The following is a 16,063-nucleotide window of genomic DNA, read 5'->3' as shown; positions in this document are numbered from 1 at the left end:
AAGGAGGATCAAATCAATCTTTTCTACCTACTCACCTTGTGCAATCATATGATTGATCAGGTTGGAAGGGACATCAGGAGAGCTCTGATCCAACCTCTGCCCAAAACACAAGCCACACTGAATTCAAGAACTGCTTGCTTGGGGCTTTTCTTCAGTCAGCTCTTAAAAGCCATTAAGGATAAACCCTTATAAGGGGCAATTTTTTCAGATTTCTTTTCCCCTTTATATGCAGACTGAACTTCTTTCAACTTGTGCCTGTTGCCTCTTACCCCCACCATGAACCCCTGTGAAGAGCCTGGCTCCATCTCCTCACAGGTATGGGGGCTGCTGCTGAGTCCCCTGAAGTACTCCCTTCTTAAGGCTGGACAAGTCCAACTCCCTGAGCAAACATGCCAGGGACTGACCACCTTGCTGGCCCTTCAGGAACTCGCTCCAGGTTTTTGATTTATGTCACTATCCACCAGGACCTGTTGGTCTTTTTCAACAGATCTACTTCCCAATCATTCAGACCCCAGCCTATATCTCTCAAATAATGTCACCATAAAAAGTGTTAATGCAGTAGGCCAAGAATAAAAGCACTGACATTGAGCTTCAGGGTCTGTCGTGTTAAAAAGCCTCACAGATCTTCCAGCCCCTTTACAAGCCCTTCTTTACAAGAAAAAGAAATACTTTATTTTTAATTTTTTTCATCCAGATAAAATACTTAGCAACCAATTTGATGGACAAACATAAACAAAATCCTATCGTTAGTCTTAAGTAAGAAGAATCATTACTTCAGATAATGGAGGTTTTGAAGAAAACTTTTACATCAGCTATAACCACCTGCTTCAAAGTTTAACTCCAACAACAAATGAACTTACACTTCAAAAAAAGACAAAGCTAGAGCCCTCCTTACTGGTTTTCAATCACACTTTAATTGCACAAAATTATATATCTGTCCCAGGGCATATTAAGAAATAGGAGCAATGAAACTCGACAATAAAATAATTGCACTGAAACTACCCTATAACCAAGCAGCAAATCTTCACTCTACATTTCAGAGCTCAGTAATTCCCAGGAAACCATGCTGTATATGCAAATATAATTAGATCTCTAAAAATGAGAATACTGGTATCCAGAAAGAGCCATCCAATTCTTAAAACCTCAGAACTAGGAGGTGCTTGCTACTTATTTTCTAGACTTCTGAAATTAATCTACAGATTTATTGAATGTGAGACTCAAAACCAGTTCAACCAAATAATCATTTCCAAAAACATCAGCCTACCACGTTCAATGCCACAAATCTAAGGCTTTCAAAAAGATCTATAATTTACCAGATCTTTGACTATTGTACCACACATTTGGGTCACCTCCTTTGTAAACAATAACTAAACTGATTCCACCCCAGTTGAAGATTTCTCAAGATACTGTTTGTTGACATGCAAATTTTGCTCAGTTTTACCCTTATTCAATGCAACTTTTAGAAGAAAATCAATTGGAGGAAGTTTTGATTTTATATACTCCAATCAGAGGACCATCTCAGGAAGTCACCAGATAATCTTTGCTTACAAGGAATAAGCATTCCACCTACATTTTTATATCATTTAATAGGCTAAGAAAAGGATTATTTTTTTTTTAATAAATTGTAAAAGCAATTAGAAAATTATAATCACTATCATCATAGAGGACAAGAAATTATGCTATTTTTGTACACTGGACTAGAAGTAGATACAAACGAACACCACAGGATCAAGCGTAAAGCTTATTTCCTGGGAATGCTGCATTCTGAAAATCTGATTTTCTTACAGAAAGTTGATACAAGAGCTCCTTTAGAACTGAACTCCTTTCAAATTAATTTTCTGATTTAGTAGTTAAGCTAAAATATAAGTATCCTTACAACTCCAGCAAAAATAATGTATTTCAGCACTTTATCTGCAAGCACAAAACTCTATAAACTAATACAAGGTGTTGCATACAATGTATCAATTTGCTACCTAAATAGGATTATGAACTGGCCTTTCGAAAGACTGGAATGATCCTTTACCTACGTACCTTTCATGTTAACTAGTGTTCCATAATTTAACCCTAATTCTTAATGTACTGTAGTTCCACCTTTATCAAATATATCTATAAACAACTAGGACTGTGAATAGTTTTGCTTAAATTTAAAAATGAAGACTCTATGTTCTCCAGTGGCAGAAAATACCAAGTGTATGCGAGAATCAGCGTTTTGCCTTTGCCACTGATCAGGCCAGGCTATGAGTAATTAAGTGTCCAAACTTAGAGGGGGGAAGTAGATCTGCAAAGGACTGCACAACTGTAGTAGCTGCTCCTTCCTAGGCTGGAATATTTACAACACTGGTAGCAGATGGAACTTTTTACACAAACAAGACTACATATTATGTCTCCATAGACTGAAGACAAACTAACGACATCTGTGATCACCATTTTCCATGGTTATGAACTCTGGAGAGAGAAACAGACTTGTGTTGCCCAAGAAGAAAAATGGATACTAAGCTGCAAATGGCTGCAAATTTTTACACATTTCATATACTGCTCTAAAGGACTGCTTAGTTCCATTGTCCACACACTTCTTGAAAAAGAAGTTCTCACTCAGCTCTGTGAGACCAGAGTATTTTTAGAAACTTGCAACTCAGGCAGTTACCCGTCAGCAGATCAGGGAGGTATGGAAGCAGATAATTATCTGGTGTGCACTCTCAAAATACCCACATTAAGATAAACTATCTAACAATTTGATACCACACTTCTACAGACTGTCAAATGTCTAGATGTGAAATTTTCCATCACAATTTTCAGACAGTTAGAGGCCTCTCCTTGCCCATCACCACCAAGGAAAAGCACGCCATTTCGGAAGGAAGAACTAAGTCAACTCTCCACGTCCTCAGATAATAGGTAACTCCATGGTATCTAGAAATCTCATTTTTAATAATTTTCCACTATAAAAATAGACCTCAGGCATCAATTTTCTTTACTAGCTGTCATGCCTAACACCAAAATTTGCTGAGTTTCTAAATAACTACCACACCTATGGTTGCCTTGTCCAAATCAGAGACTCGCTTGGAATCACAGAAGGAATAACACAACTAATCATATTTTTAGGAATATAAAAAATCATATTTTTATAAAAATAAAAATATCATATTTTTAGGAATGCAAACTTGAAGCATAAAAGAAGTATGTTAAACAAGATTAAAAGTACAACCCCATGGTCCCTCTTTCAGACAACCACAGTATGAGATAACTCAGCATAAACTCAGAGCCTTAAAAAATGCCTGCTGCACCTTTGTCCCCACTTTAGGGAAAGCTTCCTCAGCACCTTACTCTCCTGGAAGACAAGGGCGTTCTTCCCATTCCCAGACTAAGCTCACAGCCAGTGTTTATACAGCCACCCTTGTAACCCCAGTCTTCTCTCTCACCCTGCTGTTTCAAGTATTACTGTAAAACATAGATACATCACATATCTTACATCTTCTTAAGAAAAGCAAATTCTCCAACTGTAAGGTATTATTTTTATTTTTTTTTTAATAAAATCATTCCTGCCAGACCTACAATTTTGTGTGTCAGTTCTTTCACACTTCACAGATAAAGATTATCTAAACCTTTCTAACCTGAAGCAGCCGAATGCAGCATTTTGCTTCATTTCCATTTGGTATCTAAGCTGGAGAAAACATAATAATGATTCATTCATTTAGCAGAAGTGCAGACAAAGCCAATTGGAGGCCATTATTATGCCTCCCAGTGAGACAGATGTGTTGCTTCTGGTAAGGATGAGAGGCCAGATTGAACTGGTGCTTTTCAACAGCCAGAGGAACTCTCTCTAACATACAGCCTGTCCCCATGTAACATATTATCAGTACCAATACCTTTGTTTTGTCAGCAGGTACAAAGAAGTGGCTTTATCTTTTCAGGAAATGAACAGTTTAGTGCCCAAGAAACTATTACTTCAGAATATATCCTCCAAGCTGAATTTTTTCCAGCAAGTTTATGAAGCTCAATTCAAAAGCAGAGACATCTGTCTTTTCCAAAGAGAACATATTCCTATGTGCAAGAGCCAGACTGCACCCATTTCTTTTGAATCCATACAAGAATTTATAAAGTAAGAATGATAAAGAAAAAGTTGAGTATGTTTTAAATCAGCTCTTACACAAAGTTCCGTTTGTTTGTTTCATCGACTGTTTTTCTTAAGATAAACATAAATCATCTTCACAGGGAAAATGTCAGTAGCTGGGATCAATAAAACAACTGGACTTGCTCTAGCATACATACTGAGATTCATCATCTAAAATCTTGTTATTTCTACATTCAAAGATCCCTGGCAACTGGAGCTTTGGAAGATGAAGAGTAAGACCTAACAAAATAAGAAGAAATTGAAAAACTGTAGTTAAAAAGAAGTACGAGATCAAAGATTTCTCACTGTCAAAATTCTGCACCAGATTCGTGGTGCATTGCTTGTACTCACTGTAGCTGCTAAGTATGAGAGTCCATGGTTCTGAAGAACCAGAACTGATTTTCCTCTGTGGAAATTGTTCCTTCTTTTTTACTTGAACATTCACTTTAAAGGAAAAAAGTTACATCTGGGAGGCAAAAAGCAAGGTGAATACTTGGTATCAGTTCTCAGCCATGCAGTGAATAAATGAAACTCAGAAGATCTACAAATACTTCATGGAGTTTAAAATCATATGGATAGCTATCTGTATCATCCATATCATATCATCTCCTCTGTTTTCTTGATTTTATTCTACATATGCATTTTAATACTCTATTAATGCAATGGTATTTTAATGGAGTTTATTAAAATTTTTGAGTCACAGAAACTCTGAGAATGAGGCATAACATCATAATGTTCACCCACAGTTAGTCATAATGAATCAAGCACTTTATCATCATTGTATCTCATGCCTCATGAAGGTTTAACCTTAAACACTTTTGTTTAGAAATAATTCTGCATAAACACACAAATTACATGAAATATGATGCAGAGACCATTATATTGACATTCAGTTAATTAGCAATCAAAATGTTTCAAGCAATTATAAGGAGCCCCATGATCTCCAAAGATGATGTGTGTATCCTGATGTATGCATCCTGTACAACAGCAAATAGCCTCTCTCTACATTTTCCAAGCAGTGGAAGACTGTTACAACTGATGCAGACAAATATATGCTGTCTACACTTTAAAAACGTGTGGCTGCACAGGAGTCACGTTTTTGATTCAACATTTATCAGTTACATGTATTGGAAGTAGCACCTGACAACCTTATTTACCAAATACAACAAAGCTCAAAAAAATCCCTTTAATGCATTATCAAGTGAAGAACTGAGACTCTATTCTGGCATGTAAACTCTCTGCCAGACTATTACCAGAAGGGCAAATTCTGAGACCCTCCTTGAAAAACAGCTGTTTACTGGAGAGAAGAGTACAGGAAGACAGGCAACACACCTGTGTCATACGTTATCACCAGCAATATATTTGTGCTGATTAAGCCAAAGACAATCTCCCCCATCCTGACTCAAAAACTTGTAGCAGAGAAGCCAGGAAAAGGCTGCTATCCTATCACAGGTTGTTTGCCAACACAATTTAGAAAAAGTTTGTTGCTTAAACTGGGCAAGCTATAGCTACATATTGATGCAAGATACACATGGAAGCTCACAATATAATTTTATAGCTGTTTTTTGAAAAGAATTACAGAAGAGAAAGATTGATCTTTAAGTTGTGCACTGGACATACCACAAACCTGTGTATGCAAAATACTGAAGCACTACTGATTTGCCCCTTTGAATAGGTATTTAATGAACAGAACTCTTATGTTTCCATTCATATGATCTTTGATTAATCTCTAAGTTATATTTAGCCTGAGATGATGCTGCGTGCCTTTCACCTTATTCACTCAGAGCTGCACATCAATTGAAATTCTGTCCCAGTTGTGGGTGGCTTCAAGAATTTCAGGGGTTTGCTGCATCCTGCCAGGCAGCAAGCCCAAGCCAAAGCAGTCAGCAGAGCCAAGAGGACATGAGAAAGCCACCCAAGGAATGTGCTGATTCAGAGCAAGCTACACGGGTCCTCTCACAGACAAGGCACCCACAAAGCTGATTCCACAAAGTAAGACCTCAGAATCAAGTCATCAGCCCTGTAAAGCATGATGACTGGGAGAACACTGGGTACTGAAACACTTCAGTGAGGCCACTGATGCACACATCTGATTCAAACATTAATTTAAAAAGACCAAGGTAAGACAATCATCAGAACTGAGAATACACATACATACGGCTTGTCAAACCCTTGAAACAACCATTATGTATTTTCAACAAGTAATACAATACCCTGTGCAACTTACAGACATCATCCAAAATACCAGCACAAATCTATTAAGCTATCATGTTAAAAAAGGCTTAGATGAAGGTACGAGAACAAAACAAAGGCAGCCTTCCTTATCAGCACTGCTGCTGCATCATAAATAACAGGTAGGACTCTATCATGGAAGCAATGATGCAAGCCACCATTTAGGAAGCCAGGCTGCCTTGTATGACATAACAGCTGATTTACCACCCCACATGAGCTCTTTGGATCTCAGCTGCACCATCATGGGAGCATAAAGATGACTTTAAGTAGGTTTTAAAAATGTCAGAAGGAAAGGACGGCAGAAGCAGCTGTTAAATCCCTTTATTTAATAGTATACCTTGCACTGGTAAATTATTTGGCAGAACAAAATAAATTGATACAAATTACGTCACTTTATCATTTGACAGTTACTGGAGACTCTCAGAAAACCACAAGGTTACATAGGTATAAACATATTGTTTACTTTAATGATTACTTTGTCATGAAAATCTAAATTAAGCTCTCATGTTTGTCTCATGTTAGGGTCTCACAATATATTTACATTTGTGATGTGTCCAGTGTACAGTCTTGAGATCAATCTTGGCTTTACTTACTGTTCTGTTGTGAAAAAGAGCAGAAAATGCATGTAGAGTAGGCTTTTTTCTTTTTTCTTTTTTTTTTTTTTTTTAATGTAAACGTAATATATTTTAAACTATATCAAGCAAAACAATTCGAGAAAAAGAACCATGTTGGGTTGTGATAGGAAACTACAACTGTCAAGGTTTTCACTAGAACAAAACAATACTGTGATATCCCCATATTTATCTGACTGCCTATTATTATCATTCTTTTATCCACATGCTTACCAGGAACCCACAAAAGAAATGTCATTAACCTGCTAAAGCAAACAATTCCTGTTTTCCCATCCCTAATCAAACTCTTGTTTAAGAAAGAAAATTTTGCAAAAAAAATAGAGGACTGCTAATTCTCTATCAGTACAACAGTTCTCTGATAAAAATACAGCTTAAGAAAAGCACTTTTAATAATAACAATACTGAAACACAGTACCCTAAACCATTCAGCTATTTGGATAAGCCATATGGATGTAAAGAGAGTAGCATAAAAAGAACAGCAGATAAAACTTATCTGCTTTGAAAATAAGCTACTCTGACTATGCAGCAATTGATTTTTGCATGGTTTTAACACAATTTTTCATATAAAAATTAGACAGTTAATCAATATTAAGGTGTTTAAATATGTCCTGAACCTACAAACCCTTTATTCAGTGACTTTAAATACAGGAGTTGTCCCATTCAGATAGAAAGGATGATTCATACAGTTAAGGTTGTTTCCATACATGGGTTGCTTGCAATAAAAAAAGCAAAACACACAAACAAACAAACAAACAAATAAATAACACAACAAAAAACACACAAAACACACACAAAAAAAAACCCACAAAAAACCCCACCCCAAATAAAAAAAACACATCACCTAATACTTATTAGTTTGCACATCTAAAACAATTTAGTTTTTAGATCCCTATCTAATTTCTATTTTCTCCCATATTAACTGTTTACAGATTTACAATGTAAACTGTATCAACTTTGAGTGCTAAACACAGAGGAGTTTCTCTGAAAAATTTTCTTAAGAAAGCCAAACGGAGAGATTGACAACTCCCTTCAAGTAACCAAAAACATGTAGACTTAATTTTCCACAAGTCCTACCATACTCATTATTTTACATATTTTCAATCTTTCTTTAGGTTGAGCAATTGATCAAAACACTTCAGAATATTAGATATAAAGAAAATCTGAATGTAAATACGTCTGTTCAAGAAATATTCTGTTTTAACAAAATGATGTCATATAATCATCCATTACATACTTTGTAAAGCAGATTAGAAAAGTTAAGAGATACCCACACTAATGCCTCTGCAGCTCTCAACTCAGCCAGCAGCAGATAAGGTCATGCCCACAAAAACAAACAAACAAAAATGTTTTTAAAAGCAGAAGACAAACAGAACCCTTACTTCAGAGGTTGCCAGTGCAAATCCTAGCATCTCATCCCAACACACTCTTCATTTTTAACTTCATGATGTCACGACACATTCTTTTCCACAAGATTTAGTCTTAGCTGTCACAAGTCTTTGGCCAGGAATTATAATATATGGTTGTAGTGCCCGAGACAGTAAGAGGGGCTATAACTTTACAACAGCAAATATAAAATATGGAACTGGTAACAGTTTCTCCAATGAAATGTCAAGGGCAGACCTGGTCTGATGCCCATATAAGTAAGTGAAAGATGTCCACATTGAATCAGTCTCCAGTGAGCTTAAACAAATTTGAGACACAAGTGCCAGGGGAGGAAAAAAAAAGTAGATTTCAATCTATTAATTGTATTTATTTATTTATTTTTAGATCAGGCTTAGAGAGATACTAAGGGATACTTTCAACTTGCAGTTTTTGAGAATGGACTGCTTTTCTTTTCCCTCTTGATACTTATATGGGGCTTTTCAACAAAACAAGGGCTGCTGGGCAAACTGGCTGTGCAGGAGTAAACACAGCACACTGATACCAACAACTGCCACATGAGCTGCACAGACTGAAAACTAGAGGAACTGTTTATATAAACCATTTTTTCACTATCAATAATAAACGAATACTGTCTAGTTTTAGTAGTACACCTTTTCCCAACAAAACTGAGTCTGCAGGACTGGTCAATCATATCTTCAGAACTCTGCTCATAAAACTCAGTTATTTTTAATGTGATGAAATTAGCATTTTCAGCCTGTCCACCTATTATGATGAAGTGCCTGAAGAAGTTCATGAAAACATCTGTTCAGGGTATCTATGGCACAAGCAGTTGTATAATGACAGTTTCCCCTTTTGGTTTTGCTAGCTCAGCAGCCCTTTAATTCCTGAATTTTCCAATGTATTGTTTCAGGTACAAGCAGAGATAATACATTCAAAACAGAATTTGGATTGGTCTGGCAGGTGCTAACATGCAGCAGAAAAGATATAAAGTAGAAATCTTGTTACAAAAATAAATAATTAATAACACGGCAACGAGCATGATCTCATCAAAGTCTTAATCTGAACAGGGCACAGAGGCAAAGACCAGAAGGCTCTTGTGTGACATTGTTATCTAAAGTCCTGATTAGATTTTCACCTCAGAGTTCTCAATTTTGGTAGCAATCATCGCAAGGATACTATGGTGACTGGCACTCTATAAATACATCACCCAGACAGGTAACAGCACAGGAGACGGCTCTCAGATAAGAGTTAGAAGCATTTGAAAATTCAACTCTGCCATTAGGTCTGTATAACACTATTCAATTTTACAGCAGTAGAAATGTGATTACAGATAAAAAGGTAGGATTAGTGCCATACAAATTCTTCTCCTCTTAAATTAGATTATCATCGTTCAATAGCATTAGTTAGGTTTTTAGGGAGTGTCAGAATTCAACAAATATATAGGCATGTATTAAATGTAAATTTAATAAAAGCCTGCAGCACAACCTGAAGGTCAGTTTGACTGGCCTTGCTTTGCCAAACACTGCACAAAACTGCAACAAATGATTCACACAACTTCATCAACATAAGCTATATTCATCTCAAGTATCTGCCAAAGAATATAAGTTGTCATGTCCTGTGCTTGTACTTTCGATTTTATTAGAAATTGATAATTCAATATATTGTTAGGCTGGACTCAGTACCACTGCACTAAGTATGTTTGAGGCAGGCAATCCTGTGGCTTCTCATCCCAGCAAATTTAGTCTGTATTTCTTCACTCTAGAGTCAGAGGTGTGGAAGGGTGTCCATGGCCAGGTCGATGTTGTTGTGATTGCTACAAATTATCATTAGGTTAAAACACACCCATGAGTAATTTCCACACATACCATAAGTACTCCGAATTGACTGTAAGCATCAAACTCAAATTCTTCAGATCTTACTGTACATCACTGCAAGAGTCTCACTAATGCAGTTGTAACCCATTGTAACGAAAACACCTACAAAACACTTTTTTAAACCAACTTCTACTAAGTGTATTTTGCATACAACCAACTCCTTAGGTCTTGGTAACAAATGGTACATTCAGTATAGGAGCTGCAGTATTTCAGCAACAGAAAAGTTGTGCACTGCACAATCCAATTAGTATCACATGCTCATCCTGAGCAACACAGGTTCTCACACAGTTGCTGCCTTTGGTATACAGGGGTTTCCCTTCACAGCTACCTCCTTCAAGTACATTAGAAACCCCATGGCATGACTGCTCCTGAAAAACATCATCATGCAAGCCGTGGTGATAATACAAATGGTAGTCTGTATTTTTTTGTACACAAACTCATCCACTCATTGCACTTCCTCTTCCAAGCACTGGGAACATTTTTAGTGCTAGTTTGGATAGTCAAATATTTTGGTAACTTTTTCACTGCCCAGCAGTAGTTGCCCGCATAGTCCTGAGGTTTTGAGGTATTGGAGGCAGGGAAGGACTGTTTTAGGAAAGCAGTTCAGCACAGTTGCCGCATGTGCTAAAAGACCAATGGGAAATCCTGAAGCATTTACTGAGGTAATACTGCAACCAAAAGTTCCCAATGCCTTACTTCAACTGTCCCAAGCAAGAGCCATATTTGCATCTCTGCTTATTGATCTCTACCCTGTGGGAGCTCCTGGGTGCTTTCTGGCACTCTCATCACCTGGGGCCACCTCTGTCATGGGCAGACTGTGGGTATGTAGACAGGTATGGTAGACAGGAGGATGACCATGAGCCAGCAATGTGCCCTTGTGGCCAAGAAGGCCAATGGCATCCTGGGGTGCATTGTGCATTAGAAAGGGTGTGGTTAGTTGGTCAAGAGAGGTTCTCCTCCCCCTCTATTCTGCATTGGTGAGGCCGCATCTGGAGTATTGTGTCCAGTTCTGGGCCCCTCAGTTCAAGAAGGACAGGGAACTGCTTGAAAGAGTCCAGCGCAGAGCTACAAAGATGATGAAGGGAGTGGAACATCTCCCTTATGAGGAAAGGCTGAGGGAGCAGGGTCTCTTTAGCTTGGAGAAAAGGAGACTGAGGGGTGACCTCATCAATGTTTACAAATATGTAAGGGGTGAGTGTCAGGGGGACGGAGTTAGGCTTTTCTCAGTGATGGCCAGTGACAGGACAAGGGGTAATGGGTGCAAATTGGAGCACAGGAGGTTCAAGGTGAATATCCGGAAAAATTTTTTTACTGTGAGAGTGACAGAGCACTGGAACAGGCTGCCCAGGGAGGTTGTGGAGTCTCCTTCCCTGGAGACATTCAAAACCCACCTGGATGCGTTCCTGTGTGATGTACTCTAGGTGACCCTCCTCTGGCAGCGGGGGGTGGACTGGATGATCTTTCGAGGTCCCTTCCAACCCCTAGGATTCTATGATTCTATGTGCATGACCACAGCAGCTTCCAGTCAGCAGAGACTACTCTGTCTGCATCAAAGCAGAGCCCAGATGTAAACTAGCATATATGCAAGGCAGATGATGAGTAAGCATAGACTTTCCTATCTTAACAGCCTACATGCACCCATTGTCTCTCACCATCTGCTATATGAAAGAAAAACCTATGCATATATAGCCACAATAAATTCGCAAGAAGAGTAATTTTCAATCGTTTGCATAACTGTAATCCATTTCTTCCTAACAACACACAGTAATAGAAATGACTTATAACCCGAGTTTAGCATGGTACTAAATTACTGCTGTCTTTGCTTTACCTCTGGAAGAACAAGATAATTTTCCTGAGCTTTCATTGTAAAATGCAAAATATTTCATCCCAAAACATCAAGCTCTGACATTCACATATGTATGCTACTACCTAAATTAAGGTATGTATATTTGAAATTTTTATCCTTCAAGGACAATCTGTGTAGAAGAGATAAACATTATAAAATGCAGAAAGCTAAATAATGAAGTAAGGAATCTGGAATTTAATATAATGATAACTCAAGCACTGAGCTCTACATGTTTATGTCTGGGAGTTTTCTTTCTCCTTTTCCAAATTGCATTATAAGAATTATGGTTCCTTTAATTAAAAAAAAAAAAAAAATGTATTTGCTATGATGAATAGTAGTTCCCTAAATATTTTTAGTACAAGACATGTAATCTACTCAATAAGCGAGAAAGTTTGTTTAGAAAAAACTACTCAACTATAGCAAACATCCAAAATCATTCTCCATCTGCAGAACCATAAAAGGGCTCAAAACAGAAGCAGCATGTTTTACAACAGCTGGTCGCTTTCAACTTTCTGTAATTTTTATAGCTATTTTTTAGCATACCACAGCAGGACTCTTCTAGAAATGGGCAGACCATGATTTCACTTGTGCAATGCCATGAAACAGAGGTGGATCGCTGTTACCCCAAACCGCCACCAGCCAAACACATGCAGGGTCAAGCTATGTATTCTCACACCAGCACTGAAAACTTATCAAATATAGCCCTGATCCAGCAAAGCACTTAAGCACACGCTTTACTTTAAACATGCAAGTAATCCTATTAGAATAAATGAGATTCAGCATAAACCACTAGACTGAATCTCAGAATACCTTGGCTGTGGCCCTGATTATGTCAGTGACTGACCAAGTGTGTAACCTTGGACAAATCACCATGTTTCTGTGTATTTATTTCCTCTTTTGCCCTTTACATGTGTTTACCACTTTGCACACCACCTCAACACAATCCCAATTTGGAATCTTTAAGAATCTGCTGAACTACAAATAACAGCAGGGATACTTACATACTTCAGTACCTTTTCAATTGCCTGAATTATATTCAAAACTAATGTTCACACACACAAAAAAAAAAAATAAAAAAAAAAAAAAATCCCTTGACCTTAGGTCTACTTATCCAGAATTGACAACCAATTTCAAAAGTGCGACATTGCTCTTACAAAGCAGTTGTGGAGAGAGAATCCAACCAAAGATATCTGCAGGTACAGGCCAGGTCAGCTCCCAAGCAGGGGTGGTGACAAGCCCTAGACTGCTGGTGCTATTCATCTCCTACTGCTAGTCCCTTGCTCACAGGGCACTGTGAGATCTTGAGTCCTGCCTAAGGACTGACAGGTCAGGCTGCCACACCTGAGCCAGCACTGTACCCACAAAAGGAAAAAACCCACACTCCTGGGAAAAGCTGTGCAGAGGAATCAGGTGGGTGACAGAATTGTCTCACAGGGCACAATGCTTTTAGCTAAAAGGTTTTTATTCAATGTTTTTATACATTGCAATACAAGGCACAGGTTTCCACAGGTAGGCCATGTACCATCAATTCTGTGTCTTAATGATCCTGAGAATATTTTCACATAAATAATTCTGCTTTTGCTCATGTATACAACTATGCAACATGTTTACTCTTGCCATCACAGCTCCTGCTTCCCAGCAGTTGTCACAGGCAATGTCACTGTCACAAGGAGAATATGGATTCAGCTCCTAACAATGAAGCATGCACGGATGAGCAGGCAGGATACTCAAATGAGTTTCAGAAAGACTTAAGGTGAAATACTGTCCCCAGTGAAATCAATAACAGTTCTCCCATTTACTTCAGCAGAGTAAATATTTCAACTCCTTTTTTCTATGCCTTCTGGTCATCTCAGTGCATAACAGAGTAATCATTTATTTTTCTTAGAAAGACAGGGAAAAGGACAGAATGGATAGACAGCGAGGGAGGAAGGAAACATTTCAAAATAACTGTACTCTTTCCAGAATAATTAAAAAATATAACCTTACAATGATTCCTGTAGTTATAGGGTATAACCAATGTAGAAAAATGAGATTACATCAACATAGTTAAGATCCTCCTTTCTAGGAACTCATTCACAGATTCCCCTTCTGTCCTCAAAACACCTGTACACCATGTTGCTGTTTTCCTAGCTGAGCCAAAGAACGCACAGCAACACAGCTTCGTGTGTGCCAGTCTGCTCTGGATCAGGCCTTTTGCATACAAAGATTCCTATTATAAGACACATGCATCATGAGCTGTACTCTATGAATTAAAATACTTTCTGCTGCAGATTGGAAGCCTGGCCTACAAGATACTTGCCAAAATTATTTTCAGGAGCACAGCAACTGAAATGCATTTTTGAATAGGTCAAAAGTTAGTTACTTTTGACTTTTTCTGAAAGCATGCTCTGTTCTCATTGTATGATGAAGGGAAATACAGTCAAAAGGTTATATATAACTCTGCATTTGCAGCAACTTAATAGACACAATAAACTACTGGTTTGCAGAAGCCATCCAAAATTTGGGACGTTAACAAAAAATATAAAAAAGAACCTACACAATAACCTCTAACAGAGCCTGAAAAAAATGCAAACCATGCATAACACAATAAAGTCACTGAATAAGTGAAATTTACAGTAAGCATGCTGTCAGTAAGTTTCCAAAATTAGACAACAATGAACATTTACTATGCATTTTAGAGCTCTTGAAGTCCTTAGCAGCATTCAAAGTTAAGGTTGACATTTCATCTTTAATTCATGCTCCTGTGTCTTTCTGTATTAACTACTAACAAAGCAGCATGCTAATAGCCCCAGCAGAGAGAGCATGCGCAAGGCAGGGGCTGTGCACCTCCAAGGGGACGCTGGGCTGCATCTCCAGTGAGAGTAGATCTGTGCCTTTCGACAAGAAAGGCAGCCACCAAATCACTACTGACAAACTTGAACATCGCAGCACCTGAGATTATCGTACAGAGCAGCAGGAAAGTATGGTCATGAGATCTATTTAGAAGCAATTTATCTAGCAGAAAGTTTTCTTCAGCTACTGAACCTCCTTATTTGAGCCTACATTATTTCTCCCTCTTGAAGTGATCTTTGTAGCTCATCGAACTTTACCTACCCATTTAGAAAGGGTTCTAAAAAAAGCAGATTTTAACGTAAGTTTAGACTTTGTGCAAGCACCCCTCTTTTCCCCAGCATCTCATACAGTGCCTCACAAAAGGCCCCAGAGGTTGGACAAACATAGCACCAGGAAAAACACAGTGTGAAAGGGATCTTTATGTGCATGTGTGAGGGCCCAGTACTAATAGCTCAATGTGCTATTGACACATCACAGTGCAAACAGCTAAGTCTTTCTCAAAATGAGTCACAGTGTCATTCTTAACTTTGCCTTTCCCAGATTTGGGTAATTCGTGAAACAAATCATCCCCGTGTTATTAAAACATATTTCTGTAAATGACGGTAGCCACTGAGAAATTACTATTGCTTCTGACTTTAAGGTTTTCTCCATAAATGACACATGCCGCACAGAAGGTATGAGCACATAGAACCGGTACCGCAACTTCTCAAGACCATCCTCGTCAAATCAAAACGTTTGCTAGCTTCCCGTGCTAGCGGCTGATTACTTTTAGATAATCCTCCTGTTTGGTGTAATTCTTCCGCTAGAGAATGGCCATAACAGAGCCGGAATCATCCGAAAGAGCAGAGAGGGAGGTGTCCCTTCCCCTCTCTCGCAGGGACGCCCGAGCTCCATCAGCCCTGCCCGACCCGCCAGGGAGCCGCAGCGGTTCCAGCCCGGGGAAAAGTTCATCAAGTACCGGCCCGAGCCCGGAACGGCTGCGCGGTCCAACAGCCGTCTTTTGTTCCCTGCCCGTGGGGTAGCGGGACTCACACCCTAAAGTTACAGGCAGGTCTGTTTGGGTTTCGCACTGAGCCGCAACGCCCAAGCGCCGGGACTAGGCAGCGGCCTCCGGCAGGATTCCCCCCCGGGGCAAGCCCCGCTGCGGTGCCCGCCG

At 38.7% G+C, this 16,063-nt stretch overlaps 1 protein-coding gene across 1 annotated transcript in view; it reads right to left on the bottom strand.

Moving 5' to 3' along the window:
- Window positions 1-5,504, bottom strand: part of TOX3 (TOX high mobility group box family member 3) — a 65,532-nt gene extending 60,028 nt beyond the window's left edge. Inside the window, exons 1-2 of the mRNA XM_009997474.1 lie at window positions 5,441-5,504; window positions 4,267-4,348 (exon numbers count right to left, since the gene is read on the bottom strand). Coding sequence (XP_009995776.1) covers window positions 4,267-4,348; window positions 5,441-5,504 — 146 coding nt within the window. The remainder of the gene's footprint in view (window positions 1-4,266; window positions 4,349-5,440) is intronic.
- Window positions 5,505-16,063: the final 10,559 nt, after the last annotated feature.

This window comes from Chaetura pelagica, unplaced genomic scaffold (genome assembly GCF_000747805.2).
Source record: "Chaetura pelagica isolate M959 unplaced genomic scaffold, ChaPel_1.0 scaffold425, whole genome shotgun sequence".
Taxonomy (NCBI): domain Eukaryota; kingdom Metazoa; phylum Chordata; class Aves; order Apodiformes; family Apodidae; genus Chaetura; species Chaetura pelagica.
This window is presented reverse-complemented; position numbering and strand designations above follow the sequence as displayed.